Source organism: Nannobrachium achirus, assembly GCF_963921795.1.
Source record: "Nannobrachium achirus genome assembly, chromosome: 22".
Classification (NCBI taxonomy): Eukaryota; Metazoa; Chordata; class Actinopteri; order Myctophiformes; family Myctophidae; genus Nannobrachium; species Nannobrachium achirus.
The window spans coordinates 34,254,849-34,275,099 of NC_137829.1; the positions used below are offsets into that span (position 1 = coordinate 34,254,849).

General features: G+C 41.1%; 1 protein-coding gene across 3 annotated transcripts in view; it reads right to left on the reverse strand.

Moving 5' to 3' along the window:
* Positions 1 to 244: 244 nt before the first annotated feature.
* The window catches only part of ctdsp1 (CTD (carboxy-terminal domain, RNA polymerase II, polypeptide A) small phosphatase 1), a 49,608-nt gene continuing 29,601 nt past the window's right edge, over positions 245 to 20,251 (reverse strand). For all 3 annotated transcript variants that reach the window (XM_080752967.1, XM_080752968.1, XM_080752966.1), the window contains 5 exons: positions 18,415 to 18,516; positions 11,197 to 11,253; positions 6,592 to 6,684; positions 4,453 to 4,638; positions 245 to 3,664 (listed from right to left, as the gene is read on the reverse strand). In XM_080752967.1, the coding sequence (XP_080609093.1) occupies positions 3,536 to 3,664; positions 4,453 to 4,638; positions 6,592 to 6,684; positions 11,197 to 11,253; positions 18,415 to 18,516 (567 nt within the window). In that variant the 3' untranslated portion in view covers positions 245 to 3,535. The remainder of the gene's footprint in view (positions 3,665 to 4,452; positions 4,639 to 6,591; positions 6,685 to 11,196; positions 11,254 to 18,414; positions 18,517 to 20,251) is intronic.

A 20,251-nucleotide genomic window follows, 5' to 3' on the forward strand; every position in this document is an offset into this window, starting at 1 on the left:
GTAGTTGTTGGTTACTTAAAGGCGAAGGGTCTTGATATTTCAACTTAAGGGGAACGAAAGATGTTTTCATACGAAGTCTATTCTATATTCCATTTTTTTCATTTTACGGTACTCGTTGCCCATGCATCATGTTGTCTTGAACATTAGGGTTGTATGGATAGTTTAATGTAGTGAAAATCTGTCCTCTTTCAATAAAACACGCTTTATTGATGCAAAGTACAAATTCGCCTCCAGTTGTCTTGTTTTCAAACTTAAAACATTCATCAGTAGCCACTTAAAAATTCAAAACACATTATCTTAGGCCACTTTCTTTACTTGAGTGTTAAAGTTAATACTCTCGTTGCATACAGTAAAAAAAGGTTAAATCATTATTTCATAAAAGGTTACATTACAGTTACGCATTTTCAAAGTGATTTTTCTTTTTTTTAACCAGGGAAATACTCACATTTGACACAGTCCCACTGAAACCCAAGACACTGGAATCCATCCATTCATACAAACATCAACATCCTATGTGTTAATTTATCCATCTGTAACTCCCAAGAGAGTATATTTGCTCACTCAAGAGTTAAATGTGGTGCTAGTGATATTCTTCTTGGTAAAAGACGGTGTAGGTCAGGGGTCTTCAACGTTTTCAGGCCAAGGACCCCTTAGTTGAGAGAGATGAAGCAGGGACCCCCACAACCTGTTCATATATCCCATTATAGTTTCATCGTTTGACAGCACAATCAGTATATTTTGGATTCATGTCAATTTGTGTTTTCAGATATTTAACCTCTTGAACCGTCAATACTTAATAAACTTGACCTTTCACTCTGTACTTAGTCTGCCCTTTTTCCCCTCTACACTATACCCCTTTGCCTAAAATAGCCGATCTACAAGCTCACAACGCCGCTTGTAGATCTATTTTTGGCTCAAATTCTCAGGGAAAAAAGTTTCTATCACACAAAGATTTGGAGCCCCTGTTGAAGACAGGTGTAGGTAGATGGTTGGGCATATTGTGACGGTCTAATCACTGAGTGTTTTTGAGGAGTCTCTCCATCTCTCCTTTAACAAACAGAAAATGTAATTTGTTGGGACAGGCAGGAATAGCAATCTTATCCAAATCAGGCGAATGAACCCCACAAAGATAATTTACCGGCTTGTCTATACTCATTGTTTATTTCATCGCTTTGAGTTCTCTCTCTTGGTTGGATAAAATTGGTATCCCGACCCCAATTCCATTTCCCCCATTGAGCTGGAGAGATAGAGAGACCCACTGAAGAAGCACTGCATAGCAATGTATACGATCGGAATAAAAAGCTCTTTAATATGGTCAATAAAGAGCTCTTTAAGGCTTATTTTGTCAAAGAAATATCACTTCCACCACCTTTAAGTGAACACACAATAATTTAGTCTGCTACACACTTTCACCCATCAAACTGATGATGAGGCTGTGAGTACACTTACAGTAACTGCTGGTACACAAAACAAATTGTCTTTTGAAACCAAAATGCCCCCCACACACACACACGCACACGCACACACACACACACACACACACACACACACACACACACTCTCTCCTCAAAGATATCGTCACTGTCGGGCAGAAACCTTGTATCTCCAAGTTTCACATTTGTACATTTTTTCGCAAAGTAAAGCACTGCTTCATCACACAAGGCCGTCGCACAAAAGTGGTGAAAACAGCTGATCTAAAAGCACACGCGAGGTGTTGTGTGCTTGTAGATCGGCTGTTTTCACTAGTTTAAATCATTTTTAAAATGATAAATGCAAAACAAACGGTTTTGGACATACAAGGTTTTCACCCGACAACGACAATATTCTATTTGCACTTTGCAAACCATTTCTACCTCCCCATGCAGACATAATCGTCATCATTGCATTATCAATGGGTGAACCGCTTTATTCCTTTGCAGACATCTGTTCATCTAAAAACAAAAAACGGGAAACATTACATCTTTTCAACGTGGCATTCATTTAAAAAAGAAGAAAATAAGTTTGCCTAAAATCCTGATATATATGTACAAAAATAACCTCACCACGTCCAAAATGGCACTTTGTTTAGTCACTCAGACATGCTGAGTCCAACAGGTCTGCAGTCGTAGCGTCTGGAGAGAGCTGGCAGTTCAGCTTCAGAGTGATTTGAATGTCCAGTCTATAACACTGCTCCTCCAGGACGTGTTGACAAGTATGTAGTCGACAAGATTAAAAACAACGACAACAAAAAAAGTCTAGTCTATATTAAAAAGCGATCAGTCAAGATCATGACCTAATCTGAGAGTCAGATTAATAATCGCTGAAATGGTCATAATACCTTAATATTGTTATTCCAGATTTTCAGGGCTGAGTGATTATGGTAAATGATCTGTATTGTAGTTGATAAGAACTACATTCAACAATGGTGGTTTACTGTCTGCTTGCCTTTTTGTTCATGTCAAATTTTCTTATCTTTAATTATGGCATTTTTGGCCACAAAAGGTGTGTTGTTCATTGCTTGGCACAGAATGCTGCTAAAAAGGTGCATATAGTGTTTTTGCTGTACATCAACATGTCCATATGTAGTGAAGTATGACATGTTGAATAAAGCTCATTTATCTAACTATTCTTGAACTGTTGATTGTCTTTAAATACATTTAGGGTTAGGGTACATCTTTTAGGTATTTCAAGCATTTGCCTGAAATGACTAAAAAGTATGAGAAACAGAATTCAGTCCATCCAGACTTTAGTCTTCCATAACACAAAAGTGCTGTCTATGGAAGGATTCAAATGTTAATGACAAAAAACAAAACGATCGCTAGAATGTTCTGTACTATCGGGGGGAAATACAAATGATTGCGAGAGTTCAGTTGCACATGATGATTGGCACAACGCCTTTACACATTCCAGGTTTGTGCCACCATTTAAAAAGTCCATATTGCCACAAATTTTGTTGAGGGAATAGAATAGTGAAAGTTGACCAAGATTCCGGCCAGCTGCATTGCACTGCAAATAGGCGTCATTCTTAGGAAGTCATTTGACCTTCTCTTCAGTCTTAAAATGTTATTCTATAAAAAAAAGAAAACAGCCAGTGAGAAAGTGAGAGAAATTGACTTCGGATCAAGGCACATGAAACCGTGTTGTGTTCTTTTCTTGGCCACAAGTTAATACACTGCACATCTCACTCCATTTTGATATTTAGATTTTGGCAACAATACTGACCTACAAGTTACCAATGTTCTGCGTTGCCGTGTTGTGAAATTGTAGATCAGCTATTTTTTGACAAAGAGTACATTGAAAAAAGGAGCAGACCTAGTATAGAGCACTGGGGGACACCAGATAACTAAGTATATGGGCTTTATTTAAGTGGTTAAACGGCATTGTTAAGATGCACTTTTTCTTTATAATTTTTCTTCTTGTTTTTTTTTTGTTTTTTTTGCATTGTGGTCCTTGTGGTGGGAAGCAACGTGTCCGCCACTCCCAGCTGCAGTGGCCCCGTGACGAAGAGTCGCTGGTGAATATTTTCGTTTCGCCATACATTTTAGCTCTGCTTGTGTTAGCTGGAAGTCCTCTGCTGCTTGAGAATATCGTAGATGTCGTCCACTTTGCTTAGTCTCTCAAAGAACGGGATGAGGTCCAGGAGCTCTGTGTCCGACATGTCATCAAACCAGGAAGCTACGGGAACCTGGAGGAGGCGGGAAACACAGGGATTACAAACTACTCCATGTAGGGGCGTCACAAGGGGGGGAAAAGTGGGACTGAGTTACTAGGGCCCGAGGTGGAGGGGCCTTCATTATTTTATACTCTAGCTATTGAAAAATAGCTGATATACAAGCTCACAGTGTGGCACGAGCTTGTAGATCTCCTATTTTTGAAAAGTCGTGAAAATGTGTGCAAATCTTTGAATATATGTATTTTATGTATATTATATGTATTTTAAGCGAACATTTGTAACTCAGTTTTTGCTTCTTGTGGGGTCCCTGGAACTAAATATTTTTAGATCGGGGTCCGTGGTCAAATACATATCATTTTGGGGCCTTGGGGGTCCTTCACATGAAAAGGTTTGAGCACCACTAACATAAAAAGATTGTTTTTTCAAAAAACCTTAGAAGGATTTGAAATATTCAAAGACTTGCACAAATGTTCACAATTTTTCCAAAATAGATCTACAAGCTTGCAATCTGCTATTTTTCATTAGTTAAAGCACAAGCACAATCTTTTTTTAAGATATGTTTTTGGGCTTTTATGCATTATGCATTGACAGGACAGTAGACTGACAGGAAACGGGGAGAGAGAAGGGTAGTGACCTGGTCGGGCTCGGTCATCGAACCAGCGACCCGCTGCAGGCTACACACAGCCTATGTGGTCTGCGCCCGGGCCAGTAGGCCAGCAGGCACCCCACAGAGGTTTGAGTATTCTAAACAAATACTTCTGTGTCAAAGTACTGGAGGAAAACAAAAAAGTCAGCCTTACAGCGTTGTCCGGATGGAAGATGTAGGACGCTGGGGAGTTGTCGATGATGATGACCTTGTTGAGGTCTCGACCCAGGCGGCTCAGGTCCTTGACATAGTTCCCTCTGTGGAAAACGCACGACTCACGGAAGAGGCGACTCCGAAATGCTCCCCATTTGTCCAACAGGTCAGACACTGGATCTGCATACTGCCACCGGGGGAAAACAAACACATCATGTGAAACCGTCTTTAAATAGTATCCTCGAGTTTTGTGTGTGTGTGTGTGTGTGTGTGTGTGTGTGTGTGTGTGTGTGTGTGTGTGCGTGTGTGTGTGTGTGTGTGTGTCTGTGTGTGTGTGTGTGTGTGTGTGCGAGTGCGAGTGGGTGTGCGTGTGTGTGCATGTGCATGTGCATGTGTGTTATATTATATGGTTTTATATAAGTGTGTGTTCATGCACGTGTGTGTCTGTGTTGTATGACTAAAATTGGAGCTTGAGGTTTATTTACAATTGCTGAAGCGTGAAAAGAAAATGCCGATTGAGCATGTGAGATGTTAGAGGATTCAAAAAACAAGTAACAAAACGGAGACCTCGAAGGCCTATTTTTTTTTTTTTTTTTTTTTTTTGCATAATTAGTCTTACAGGACTGATTTAAATAAAAAGCCTTTTAAAATTAGGCTAAGCTGGGGTTTCGCATTACATGAGTTAACGGTGAAGATTAGTTAGGGGGTTAGGGGTGTGTGTGTGTGTGTGTGTGTGTGTGTGTGTGTGTGTGTGTGTGTGTGTGTGTGTGTGTGTGTGTGTGTGTGTGTGTGTGTGTGTGTGTGTGTGTATTTGCGTGCATGTATAAAATTGATGAAACATTCCGATTTTGTAGGCGACATGTTAAAGAAATTAAAATTTAACAAAAACAACAATGTAGGATAATGAAAACTAATTACAACAAAACTAATGAGTCCTCAAGGGTCTATCTCACAAAGAAAGGAGTTACGAAAAATATTAATTACCGTAATTTAGGGATTTAGAATTAGTTAGGTATACATACTAATATACTGAAGGAGGTTTTGAGATTTAAAAAAAAAAAGCCTTCTAAAATTAGCTTTAGGTAATGTAAAGGTTCATGGTAAGTGGTGGTTTAGCATTACACATGTTAAAGATGGAGGTTAGGTTATGGTGTTAGGGAATGATTGTAAATCAGTGCAAAGTCAGTGGACTCACATCTAGAATAACAACAACTAGTGTGCACACGCATGAGCGCGTGCGTGCGTGTGAGTAGGTCAGTAGTAAATTAGAGCGGGGAAAAATAGCCTGCCTGCCAGCAATTCAAAGCATAACATAAAAGCAGCAGCATATATATATAATATTTAAAGACTGTCTGGCTGCGTTATGTATAGAGTCTGGATCCTTTTAGATTCCGGTTCCTTAATGATTCCCTCTTAACGGTCCCATTCCTTAACGGTTTTATGGGTCCCTTCATCTCTTTGTTTCCCACATTTCGTTTTTAATTATTATTATCATTTCGAAACATTCTAAGAAAAATTTAAGATATTCCATAAATCTGAAAATATATGTTTTAAGAAGTAGTGAAAATAGTTTTCACTAGTTTGGGTCCCAGGGCAAACATCTTCTCTTTTGGGTCTCGACCTGAAAAGTTTGGGAACCGCTGCGTATAGGGGGCTCCAAACGGACCCTTACAGGTCTGTAACTCAGAGAGTACAAATGGTACACTCTCAAAGTTATGGTGGGGCCTGAAATTAAAACGTTTGAGAACCACCAGTATTCTAATTGTATAGCAGACGTGAAGTCCACATAACCAGCTCTGGCAAGTAGTGTGATAAAACCTGTTCTGGAAACTGTTCCAAAAGTGACGGAACCCAATCCCCCGGTTCCGGGTCCCAACCCTAGATCACATTTAGATCAGCCATCCAAGTCACAAGGGACTGAGTTACTAGGGCCCAAGGTGGAGGGGCCTTAATTATTTTATACTTTAGCTATTGAAAGATCGCAGATCTACAAGCTCGCAGCGCGGCACTCTGCTATTTTTCAATAGTTAAAGTACAAAATAAACCCCTTCCCCCTATGAAGAACATTCACGGGGGGCCCGCAGTGAATCCTTGTACCCAGGGCCCAGGATTTGGTGCCACACCCCTGCATCCATCTCACCTTGGACAGGCTTGCGGTGAATAAAACACACTCAAACAACTCCCCCATCCTCTTGAGGAACTCGTCCACATGGGGCCTCTTCAAAACGTACACCTGCAGGCAGACACATCGTCAACATTAGTAAACGTACACCTGCAAACAGACACATCGTCAACATTAGTAAACGTACACCTGCAAGCAGACACATCGTCAACATCAGTAAACCCCCTATGAACCTCATTCTTATTTTTTTCCCGATCGCCAAAATAAAAGCCTGGTTCACGAGGCTACATTCAAAGCATCCATCAACAGGGATGTGTTGCGGTCGTCCTACGAAACATCAGTGGTGGAAAAAAGTACTAAAGTTTGTTACTTAAATTGAAAGTATCAATACCGCGATGTAGAAATACTCTGTTGCTAGTAAAAGTCCAGGATTAAAAAAAATGTTACTAAAAAGTATAAAAGTATTGGTATCAAAATGTACTTAAAGTACCAAAAGTAGAGAGTACTCGTTACGCAGAATGTCCCATTTGAAGTTTTCAAATGTATCCACCTGTTTCTGCAAGACTTTACTGTAGCATTATCTGCGGGACACTTCCGGTTAACAGCAGACATACAAGCTCACGTCGCGTCGCAGATGCAACCGTTGTGAGCTTATCACACTCGGCTGCGACGCTCGCCTCCTGCGCAATGCACGATGGGACGTTGGAAAGTTGTGGATAAAAATCTTTTGAAAATAGCAGATCTGCAAGCTCTGGATCTGATACGTAGTGGAATAGAAGTATTGGATATACCTCAAAATTGTACTTGAGTACAGTAAATCTACTTATCTCCTTTCCACCACTGACAAACATGCCTGATTCTCTCTTTGATATCATCCAACATCAATTAGTATGTATCTAGCAGATTTTCAATTAAAATAATTAACACTAATTTCATGGTGATGTTTTATGGATGTAATCACCTATTGGCTCCTTTTCAAGTCATACACTTTTTTTTTATTATCTTTTATTATTTATTTATTTATTTAAAAAGAAAAAGAAAAATAATACATAACCAACTTTCAATGAAAGGATATTTCCTGTTATTTATTATCCGCAGCCACTATGATGCCGTTGGTCTTGTTTCTGAACCAAGTCATCCCGAATAGGCTTTCCCACCTTTTTTTAAAACAAGCCTATCCTGGATTACTTGAAACAGACCCAAACCCTCCACACAACAAGGCTCTTCTGTCTTCCTGAGGGAGGCCACCAGAACAACAACAGGGGTCGCAGTTACCATTTAAGAGCTCGCCATGCTGCCCCATTCCCCCGGGGCCACTGAGCCGCTTATGCACTATACAGCCCTGAGATTGATGGCCGGTGGATTTCTGAGAAGCCGTCCCGGGTTTCGTCATGTCGTCAGGCCACGGAAATAGTTCCCTGCTGCTGGAAGCCGTCAACAGAGCTACGGCTACTGTCAGGTAAACTAGAGCTATACCAATGAGGGCACCAACCATCTTAACGTATAGTCACAGACACACGTACGTAATATGTATTTTGGTTACCAGATGTAGGGTAGTCCAGGGTTGGACTTGCTTAGGGGGTTGGGAGGGTTGGCGTCAGGGGTGTGCTTTAACTATTGAAAAATAGCAGATATACAAGCTCGCGGCGTGGCACCGAGTGCCGCGCCGTGAGCTTGTAGATGTGCTATTTTTTTTAAAATCGTGAAAGTTTGTGCAAGTCTTTGAATATTTCAAATCCTTCTAAGGCTTTTTGAAGAACTTTCTATGTCAGTGGTGCTCAAACCGTTTCATGTAGGGACCCCCCAGAAGCAAAATTCCTATATTCAAAGATTTGCATGCATTTTCACGACTTTTCAAAAATAGCAGATCTATAAGCTTGCAGCGCTGCACTCAGTGCCACGCTGTGAACTTGTATATCTGCTATTTTTCAATAGTTAAAGTATAAAATAATTAAGGCCCCTCCACCTTGGGCCCTAGTAACTCAATCCCCTTGTGACGCCCCTGGTTGGGGTGTTGAGGGGTCCATGCCTCCGCTTTTCAGTTTTATTGCTCGCGGGGATATGTTTTATCCCTGCTTCTGGTCAGACTGAGTCTGTCTAAAGCTGCTATAGGTAGTTTTCTGCTGACATAAGCAGAAAAAAGGCAATTGCTTATTTTGTTTAATTTCTTTTTTTATTATATTCAGACAGTTAACTATGCTCCATAAAGAGATCTAAGAGATCTAGTCTCTGTGACACTTCTAGGGGCCTTAGTCTGTCTCTGTCACTAGCAGCTCATAGGTGCTAGCTCAGGGGTCATCGGGGCGGCATAGCTCAGGGGTAGAGAAACCGTTGTTAGAGCACGAAGGGTTCCCGAAGGGTTCCCAGTTCGAATCCGGGTTCCCCCTGAGTGAATGTCGAAGGGTCCTTGGGCAAGACTCTGAACCCATAGTTGCTCCCGGTGAGCAGGTTGGTGCCTTGCATGGTTTTTGTAAAGTGCTCTGGATAAAAGCGCTATATAAATGCACCATTTACCATTTACCATTGGTGCATTAACCAGTCAAACCGGGGCTAAAATGATTGACAGACAGGTCTAACCAATCCGAACAAGAGGCGCCCCGATTGGTTAATCATTGCAGGCCTGCATTTATCGACCATTGACAGAGCTTCTCACAGATAAAATAATAGTTTAGGAGGCATACTGAGGCCCCTGGAAGTGTCACAGTGACTAGATTTCTTTAGGAAGGATTGTTAGCCATCTGAATATAATAAAAATAAGCCATTGCCAAAAATCTGCTTACATCAGTAGAACACACATTAATGTGTTTGATATCACAATTTTCAAAATGTGTAAAAATATTATTATTATTGTTTTTTTAAATGTTCACATTTCTTTAAAAAAAAGGCAAAGATTGACAATCTAGAAGCTCACATGTCACAGCGCAATGAGTCCTGAGCTTGTAGATTGTAGACTATTACAGCATGCTGACTTCCCGGGAAGTTTGTATTAGCTCTTTCCCAGTCTCCGCTAAAATGGCTTGTCCTCAGATTAGCCGAGAATTTTTATTATTGTATTATGATCTAGAGTGCATTCATTCATTCAGGCCATCGGCACATCTTCACATCCCACGTGTCTCTTTTTGTTTTGTTTTCGTCGGTTAATGTTTACTTACCCAGCGAAGATTCTAGCTCCCCATTGGAATAAAGTGGCGATTTGGCGGAGCCTTCCCCCCCCCCGGGAAGCTTCGCGTGCGCGTTTCGTGCACGTCAATGTGGTCACAATCAATGATCTCGGTATGTACCGTAACTCCAAGCATTTTCGTTTCAATCGGCTCCGTCAATGTTGCTAAGCTAGTGGCTGCTGTGTACACAGTAAGTCCATGACAAAAAAACACCCATCCCCCTCTGGGCCCTCCCCCCTCCTCCTCGCACGCAGATGGGGTGTGCCGATATGTTGGGTAAGCCGGTCTGGTGATAAAAAAGGTGTGCCGATATTTTTTTTTTTATCATTATCATTTATTGCGTTTTTAATCACCTAGTGCGTATATGTGCGACCAGGCTGGGCCAGTCTTGCGCAATAATGCGTATATGTGCGTTCAGGCTGAGAAAGAGTTAACTTGGAATCCTAATCGATGTTCTGAACTGACCACAGAGTTGTGCGGCCTCTTTCTTCTCATTCACTGAACTGACCACAGCCCACCTCTGGGACACTAGAGCGAGTAGACAGAAATGTTGTCATCTTATAATGAGTATTAGTGCTAAAACATATGAAGAGAAGGTTGAAGTTTATGAAAATGTCCCCACCTTTTATCCTTTTACACAAATCGAACACCAGAAGTGGTGAATAATGGATAACTACAGTACCCACCCTGCTTTGGAACTGCAGGGATTTCAAAACTATTTTGATTGAAGGTGAGACAGGAAGCATAGCGAGGAAAGCGATTTGTATTTGGGTCGTTGGGTGGATATATTGCACCATATTGTTTATCCTGAATGAAGCATAACAGGCAGACAATATGAATGAGGAGGAGGAAGTGTTGTGTATTAGGGCATTAACGAAAAAGTCGACAAGTTGACTGAGTCAACTTTATTACACAAGTCGACTCTCACCAGAGAAAGTCGAAGTTGAAAAAAAATCCTTTGTATTTTTTTATATCGTTATTTTGGCTCCATGTGTGCGTCTGTACAGCATTCAAACAGTAGGATTGCTTATTGTCAAGGATGGAATGATCCAATATTACAGTGTAACATTACATTTGGTATAAAATGGTTCTATTGTGAAAATAGCAGATCTACATGCTCACAACGCCTCGCAATTTCTGCCTCTATATATTTGACAATTTGGAAAATGTTTAATGTGTTATTTTAGAGGTATTAAAAAGTCCTTAAATTGGCACAATGTGAAGATACGCTCTATACACTTAAACTTTATGTTGGTTTGTTTACAGTTGAGTGAGAAAACAATGTTGCACATTAAGTTAATCATCTGGGGACCCCCCAAAATAATTGGGGGGTTGTGTGTGATATGATGACGTCATAAAACGATAAAGTCGACTTCAACTCAACATTTTACTGAGTCGAGTCGACTTGCAAAAATCACAAGAATGTTAATGCCCTATCGTGTATATAGTGCACTGTACATACCTGGTGAACCGTTCCATCAATCTCCACTGGAATGATAAAATCTGCGTTGTTCACCGGCTGTCAAAATGAGAATCAACCACACAATTTAATATTTATTTTATCCGGTGTTCATTTCTGTCACTACCTTTTTTTACGGACGAAAACGACTGAAATAAAAACTAAGCTATAATGACTAAAACTAAGACTAAATACATTGACAATTTCACCAACAAATACAAACTAGACTAAAATGTTAGGGAGGGACTACTATAGTGGAGAAGAGATCAAGTAGAACTAAAAGACAAATCCTTTGCATGTTTGGCTGCGCCCGGGTGTTGCGCTCTGAAAATAGCCGATCTACAAGCTCGCAACACGTCGCAGCGCGACGTGTTGCAAGCTTGTAGATCGTCTATTTTCAGCATGTAAACCAAGTGTAAAATCAGGCATTACTACACCATCAAGGCCTGCCAAAATATATTTTTTGTAGATTTAGTCAACTAAAATCATATGATATTTAATCGACTAAAACTAGACTAAAACATTTCAGATGACTAAAATATGACTAAAATTAAATGAAATGTTATTCAAAAGACTATGACTAAAACCGGTCAAAATGAACACTGCTTTTTATCCATCTGAAAAGAAGCTCAAATCTGATCTTTCCAATGGAGACAGTGAAGCGCGTTGGCAAAAACAAAATGTGGAGCTGTGTTATGGTGCCAAAGAGCAGCCGCGCTGCCTCAGCGTCTTGTAAATAACACGACCCTTTGTAAATAACCCGGCTCTGGTGACTTTCATCATTATAATATACGGTCTGCAGGCTATCTGACAACACTCATAAAATGTCACATTTATTTTAGTTAGTGGTCGATCCGGCACGTAAAGTAAGCCTCTTAAAACATTGAGATCACCATAAAGACATGCTGACAACATGCTCCGTGACCTACATCAGCATTATACACTCAAACTGTGCAGTAATGAGAACGTGATGAGCGTTCACGCACAAGTAAAGTTGAAATGCTGTATATTGTAAGCAATAAAATGAATCCCCCCCCCCCCCCCCCTGCCCGCCCCGCCCCCACTGCGGAAGTTCAAACCATTGTCTCTGGGAGAATAACTAATAAAAACTCCAATTTGACATCAAAAGTGTACCAAAAGTAATAATAATGTCACTCACAACTTATTTTTTTCTCCGTCTCTAATGTCTTGAACATTGCTGTTGTTAATGCCATTGGCTACGCGACCAAGAGAATCTCAGGAACATGAACACACAAAATGCTTATGGTTTGTTGCAGTCTACTACGACACAAGTTCATTGAGTGGATATACTGATGTACAGTATGTTTTCCTTTTCATGAATTAACAAGTATTGTGTTATTGCTTCTGCATGTTATTCAGATTTTTAATTTGTGCAAATAAACTCTGACAACCATGGGGCAACATGATGACCTACAGCAGTGCGGTTCCCTAACCTTTGAGCCAGAGAAATTACACACACACACACACACACACACACACACACACACACACACACACACACACACACACACACACACACACACACACACACACACACACACACACACACACACACACACACACACACACACACACACTAGTGAAAATAGCCGATCTACAAGCTCACAACGCGCCGCTTCACACCGCGTTGAGATCTTGTAGATCGACAATTTTCACTTCTTCTCAATTATTATTAGGCCTACTATATTTTATTTATAGAATTTCTTAGGTGTGTTTGTTTCTTTGTTTGAAAATGTATAAGAAATAAATAAATAAAAAACGCGACCAAATGCAGCCCGGAGAGCAAATGCGTCCCGAGGACACATTTTATACAGCCCACGGCTTCATTCCCAAATTGTATTATAAACAGCCCACCATCACCGTCAAACAAGAACATTTTATTGTATAATTTGTTAGGATTCCTTGTTCCCTGTTATCTCATTCTGACGGGATCAAAGAAAGGCTACTTTATTGTTTTTTTTTTTTTACCTTGCACGTCAGGTTACATTTGGTAATGTGAAATAAGGCTGAGTTATTAGTGTTTTGTTCAGAGCACACACCTTACAAAAGACCTTTGATATTAAATATTGATGATGATAGTTTAAATCCGATGCATGTGTGTGAATTTGTTATGGTCCGACCGAAAGTACATTATGTCAGGAGCAGGGGCGTCAATTGGGTATGGCAGGGGTATGCAGCTGCCATACCCTGGGTCCAGGGGGGTAAATAAAAGTTACTTTTAAATATAAATCCATGAATGTCTCTTTGTCTGTTATCTGTTCTGGTTATTATGTTGTTAAATTACAGTAAAATAACTACAAAGGCAAAGTTTAACAAAATGGTCACTTTAACAAGGTATTATAATTATATTCTCCACTCTTGTATTCTCCCCATCTTGACAAAATGGTATATTCCCAGGTTCCGCAGGTCAGCTGCACAGGTGCAATGCATTATTGTTAATTGTGGCACGTTTACTAACATGCCAAGTTTAGCTGCACTTGAACAACCGTTCCAGGCTGCCATATCCAGCCCAAGAAACCGTAGAAACGGGGGGGGGGAAATAGAATGTACTTCTTAAAATAAATGTATCATGCCTTTTGCTAAGGTATGGCAACATGACTGGTGTCTTGCAGGCGCGCGAAGGCGCGCGTGCAAGACACCGGTCATGTTGCCATACCTTATCTTTTTCTGAACTGACGCCACTGGTCAGGAGGTCTAGTTTGGACACCCATGACCTACAGCAACTTCCTTTCATTCTCCTGATAACCTCGTCTCAGGTGCTCAGAAATGCCACATTTCCCGACATGCTATGTTTAGTAAGTATGTCAGCCTTCAAATCAGTTTTATGAGGCTCTTTGTACCAAACATGGAGCTTACAGGGTCTGACCCCGTTTACACTTGGCTGGGTGTGATATCCAATGACATCCTTTGAGGCAGACTGTGACCCGAGCTGGATGAAGGCATGGCATCCCTTACATCATTTGCCGTGACCTGTTAGCATGGTCTAATGGTATCGATGAGTTACTGTTCGCTGAGCCGCTACCTTAAAAGGTATCAAACCGATTGAACGCATGAAGCCTATATAGCAGGGGTCTTCGACGTGTTCAGGCCAAGGACCCCTTAGTTGAGAGAGAGAGATGAAGCAGGGAGCCTTTTCATAGATTCCATATAGTTTCATCGTTTGACAGCACAATAATCAGTGTATTTTGGATTCATGTACATTTTTGTTTTCAGATATTTAACCTCTTGAAACATCAATACTTAATAAACTTGACCTTTCCCTCTGTACTTAGTCTGCTCTTTTTCCGCTCTACACCAAACCTCTTTGCCGAAAATAGCCGATCTACAAGCTCACAACGCCTTGCGCTGGATCTGCTATTTTTGGCTAAAGTTCTCAGAATATGGACACTAGGGTTCAAGTGGTTAAAACAAAGATTTGAAGGACCCCCTGTAGTAACTCATTTGATGAAAATGGCCCATCAACAAGCTCACAATGCGACGTAGCTGTGAGCTTGTAGATAGGCTATTGTCCGCAGGAGATTTGGTGTCGAGGGAAAGGGGACCAAGTACAGACCCCTGGGGGACCCCAGTGAACAAAGTATTGGCCTATAGGGTTTAAGTGATTAAACAGGTGCCAGGTTGGTTATTTGTAGGCTGAAGGTAAAATCAGGGTTGACCCGAGCATAAGCAAACCACGTGATGTCCAAGCAAACAATTTACATTACCACAGACTTACTCAATTGATATGCAATGTGCAGTGTATGTAAAGTGTTAATAGAACTTGAATCATGCTGCTTTATTCTTGATAGTGGCCTGGTTTCCCAAAGCGATTTTAAACCCTTCATAGCTCACGCATGGTCGTAGAGACCAAGCCCCGACTGTCATGTTCCCGGGTGTACATGGGTTGGAGCAGAGTGACTTATTTAGCCCCCTACAACTACACCAACATTAAATTTCACAAACAAAGTGCTTAATAAAGTCTCACACCTGTCTAAATACGGTACAGCATTTTATAATTACTCGTATCCTCCGTGTTCTTTAATAAGAAGCCTTTTTATCCGATCGCTTTCTGTTTATCTCAATGGGGTTGGTGTGCATGGGGAACACCAGGAAATACATGGGAAAACAGAAAGCAATCCGATAAAAAGGCTTCTTATTAAAGAACACAATTATAGACAATTATAGAATGCCGTACCGTATTTAGACAGGTTAGAATGTTGGTGTAGTTGTAGGAGGCTAAATAAGTCGGTCTGCCCCAACCCATGTAAACCCGGGAACATGACGGTCAGGGCTCTGTCTTTAGGGCTGTCACGATATGACATTTTACATGACGATTAATTGTCACTCAAATAATTGGCGATTAACGATTTAATTGTGTTTTTGTTGTTGATAATTACATTTCTGTTTGGCTTTTAGGCTTTGAAGTTGTACATGGTAGATATGACACATAACCTAAATATACAAAGAAATTACTGACATATTTGACAACTTACTACTTAAAAAATAACTTTGATAGTGGAAATAGCCGATCTACAAGCTCACAACGCGTCGCGATGCGACGCGTTGTGAGCTTGTAGATCTGCTATTTCCACTATTTCGGACATTTTTCAACATTCACGATTATGACGATTATGACAAAATAATTGCGATAATGTCAAATAATCACGATTAGACGATTATGTAATAATTGTGACAGCCCTATCTGTCTTTACGGCCATGCGTGAGCTACGATCGGGGCTAAAATCGCTTTGGGAAACCCGGCCAATGACAGTCAGAAAGAGACTGGAAAGGCAGGAGAGGGAAGGGGTGATAGTATGCGACAAGGAGCCTCGGGTCAGATTCAGCCTTATTTATGTGATAGGCACACTTAACAGGTGGCGATAGAAAATCTATAGACTGTACATATGTTGGGTGACTTGTGTGATTTAGCACACTAGTTATGCATTGGTGAGCTTCGCTTGCCCAACCATCTGAACATATTGTCAGTATCAGCTGAGCAACGAGGGCTTCTGTGTTCTGTCGCCTTTTACGATGCACTAGACCACTGGTTCCCAAACACTGGTTCGGGACCCATTTGTGGGTCGCGGCCATTTTTTTCGTTTCCTACATTTTGTTTTTGATTATTATTTCAAAATATAAAAAAAAAACACAAAAAAGCATGATTAAATAAAAAGGTAAGTCATTTCATAGCTAAATAAAAGAGAAACACACAAACAAAATTGGCCCATGTTCGAGGGAGGGAAGCCGAGTAGGGAGGGTGATAATTGTCACTTTATGTAATCCTACGGGCTGGGAGGTACCTGTTAACAAGGACCATAATCCTACCATAATAATCTTTTTTATATTGTATTTTTTTATTTTTTTAAGTCTGAAAATACACCAACATGAAATCCAACATCCAAACTGATGATAGTGCTGTCAAACAAGCTATCAAATCTATGAAAGTCTGGAACACAATGTTAAACAATATGTAGTGGGGGTACTTGCTTCAACTCTCTCACAGCTAGTGGTTCCTTGTCCTGAAAAACCAGGTCTATAGGTTTATAGGACAGTTGGCACCACAGAGAGATACGTACGTGAAAACATACACATTCAGTAGCCTATATAACCTGTATGAAAGCTGCTAAAAAGTTATTAATAACTCCCCCCCCCCCCCATCATCTGCTGAAATCAATGCCAAAAGGAAGCAGATCGTCTCTCTCTCTCTCAGAGAGCGAAGAGTGTTTGACATTTTACTTTCCATGCACAAAGATGTTTGTGTATGAGTAATCTTGGTCATGATTCATGAAAAGTTAAATTAAAGTTAAAATAACGCTGAGACCCTTTACAAATAAAAAAAGAGCAGTAGAGTTGAAGAATATGCATGAAGGAATAGAAGTGCATTTTGAAACATTTTAGCAAAACAAAACGTGCAAATTATAAATAAGAGTGATTATAGACCAAAGCAGACAAACACATATTTTCACTTTGAAAGGGGTTAATATGGCCTCAAACCAGTAAACTGTACTCTAGCACAGGGTTTCTCAAAGTGGGTGCTGTGGTGCAGGTCCAGGGGTGCAGAATACTTTGATAATATTTGGAGTTCATTCATCTCTCTTCAGTTATACCACATAATTAAACCCTGGCCTCTGTGCTTAGGAAAACAGACCGGGGTTGCACTGCACTTGATGACTATATCTACCCAAACTCTCATCACCAAAAATAGCAGATCTACAAGCTCACAACAGGCCACGTTGTGACTCGTTGTGAGCTTGTAGACCGGCTATTTTTGGTGAACGTTGCCCCTAGATTAGGGATGCTGGGGTTCAAGTGGTTAAACGTTAAGTATAAAGTTATTTTCAGTCTGTTCTAATGGAAACAGATATTCATTTGTGACATACTGTATCTTAGAAGGGAAAGATTTGCATATGATGCCATAGTGTAATCATATAAGATTTTAACAGTGTAATTCAGGGGAGCCGTGGATGAAAATGTTATTTACAGGGCTGCCCCGAGTCAAAAAGGTTTGAGAAACACTGATCTAGTTAAACAACCAACAACCTGGCGTCCCTCATTTTTGTTATGGGCAAAAAGTACAGTAGTTTCCATAATTCGAAAGTAGCAGATATCCAAGCTCACAACATGTGGCGACGCGATGGGTTGCGATGAGTTCGTAGATTTCATTTAACATACTGTAGGGCAGGGGTCAACATTTTCAGGCCAAGGACCCCTTAGCTGAGAGAGAGATGAAGCAGGGACCCCCACAACCTGTTCATAGATTCCATATAGTTTCATCGTTTGACAGCACAATCATCAGTGTATTTTGTATTCATGTCAATTTGTGTTTTCAGATATTTAACCACTTGAACCTTCAATACTTAATAAACTTGACCTTTCACTCTGTACTTAGTATGCTCTTTTTACCCCTCTATTTTTGCCGAAAATAGCCGGTCTACAAGCTCACAACGCCTCGCAGTGCGACTCAGAATATGGACACTAGGGTTCAAGTGGTTAATATGAAAAAAGAGAAAAAAGTTTCAAGTTTCACAAAGATTTGGAGGACCCCCTGTAGTAACTCTGAGGACCCCCTAGGGGTCCCAGACCCCCTGTTGAAGACCCCCTGCTGTAGGGTTAAGTGGTTAATGAGTGGCCATTCAAAGACCAGTGCCAGCATGTGCATGCAGGCAGACCATCCACAGGCCAGGGTGGGGAGATAAAAAAAGGTCATGCCAGCCATCTTACCTTGAATGAACTATGCACTAGTGTCTCATCCAGATCAATCACCACACAGATCTTCCCCGCATCCTTTGACTTCATCTGTGGGAGCAGTGGTTTGGCAGGAACCTGAGCACAGAACAACCAACAAACGGACTTATTATGCATTATATCAAACAGGTTATAACATTAACACATGAACTCTCAAAGAGTACAGCCGCAGTGACCCACTTAAAAAATGTATTTGAACTCATATTTGAACTCTCAAGAACAGCCGCAGTGGCCTACTTCAAAAACAAACATGTGGCATGACGACTGAAAATTGCTTTTGAGCCACAAGGAATTACCGGCTCAATTTGTAGAGCCACCACGACATACATTTGCTGTGTTTGTTGTTGCCTGAGACAACACTGGTGCGATTGTGTGTCCATGAGGGGGCGCACAGCAGCTGTTCTCTGTTGATGGAGTGTGTAAATATCACAGTAGTGTCAAGGGCCTAACTACAGCCTGTCTCCTCCCTCAACAAGTGTTCAGAGCAGTGTTGGTGAAACCGACTCCATTATTGAAAGGAGCTGGCATGAATGAACAGGCTAGCGTTACCCACTACACTGTGTGTGTGTGTGTGTGTGTGTGTGTGTGTGTGTGTGTGTGTGTGTGTGTGTGTGTGTGTGTGTGTGTGTGTGTGTGTGTGTGTGTGTGTGTGTGTGCGTGCAAATGTCCCCAGAAGTATAGTAGAATTTGAATTGTGAGGACAACGGCACACGGCTACGAATAACAGATGGGTTGAAAATGGAATGCATGTGCGTGTGTGTGTGTGTGTGTGTGTGTGTGTGTGTGTGTGTGTGTGTGTGTGTGTGTGTGTGTGTGTGTGTGTGTGTGTGTGTATCCCCGTAGAGCAAATTATCAGGTCAAGAGGATAGCAGAGATATCTTTTAAAGGTTAACAAGAATAGCTGTCTGTGTGCCAGGCGATAGCCTGCAATCCTGCCCAGGCTGGTAGTAAATATGTATGTCACAGAAGTAGGACAAGAACATTGAGGATGTGTTTTACTGAACCACAATCTATTGCAGTTTTATGTTCAACGTACCCATGGAGGAAAAATAAATACTCATGCAACTTTTTCCTTTTTTGGGGGAGCATAATTATCGTCACTGTCGGGCAGAAACCTCATATCTCCAAGTTGCAAATTTGTACGTTTTTTCGTGAAGCAAAGCCCTGCTTCATCAGACAAGGCTGTCGCACAGAAGTAGTCAAAACAGGCTGTCTACAAGCACACAACGCCTCGCGGTGCGAGGCGTTGTGTGCTTGTAGATCGGCTGTTTTCACTAGTTTAAATCCTTTTTAAAATTAAAAATGCAAAATGAACGGTTTTGGACATACAAGGTTTTCACCCGGCAACAACGTTATGTTAATACTTATTTTGTGGTGTCACGGCCATCCTAAACATGGACCAAAAAGGGGGCACGTGTGCTTTGCAGCTATGGTGCAAAGTCTTTGTAATACCTGCTCTGAGGGTGGAACGCAGTACTCGCATTCACAGGCATCAGTGGACTCATCCTCACTATGCTCCTCATCTGAATCCCTGCCTTGCTCAGAGGTGACGAGTGAACATGTGTCCTTGCCCTTGCTTTCCTCCTGTTGTGATACACTGTGAATAAGATCAACAACGGGCCTCACTAAGCCACTCAGTGACAGTCCAGACTGATCGCTAGGCGTCGGAGTCTCGCTTTGTTTGTTGGCTGTTGTTTCCTCATTAGACACCGGGACTAAACTCTCACTCAGATCAATGACTTCGAGAATTCCAAATTTTGACGTTTTGCTCTCTGCCAGGCCTTGACCTGGATCTTTGCCATCCTTAGATTCT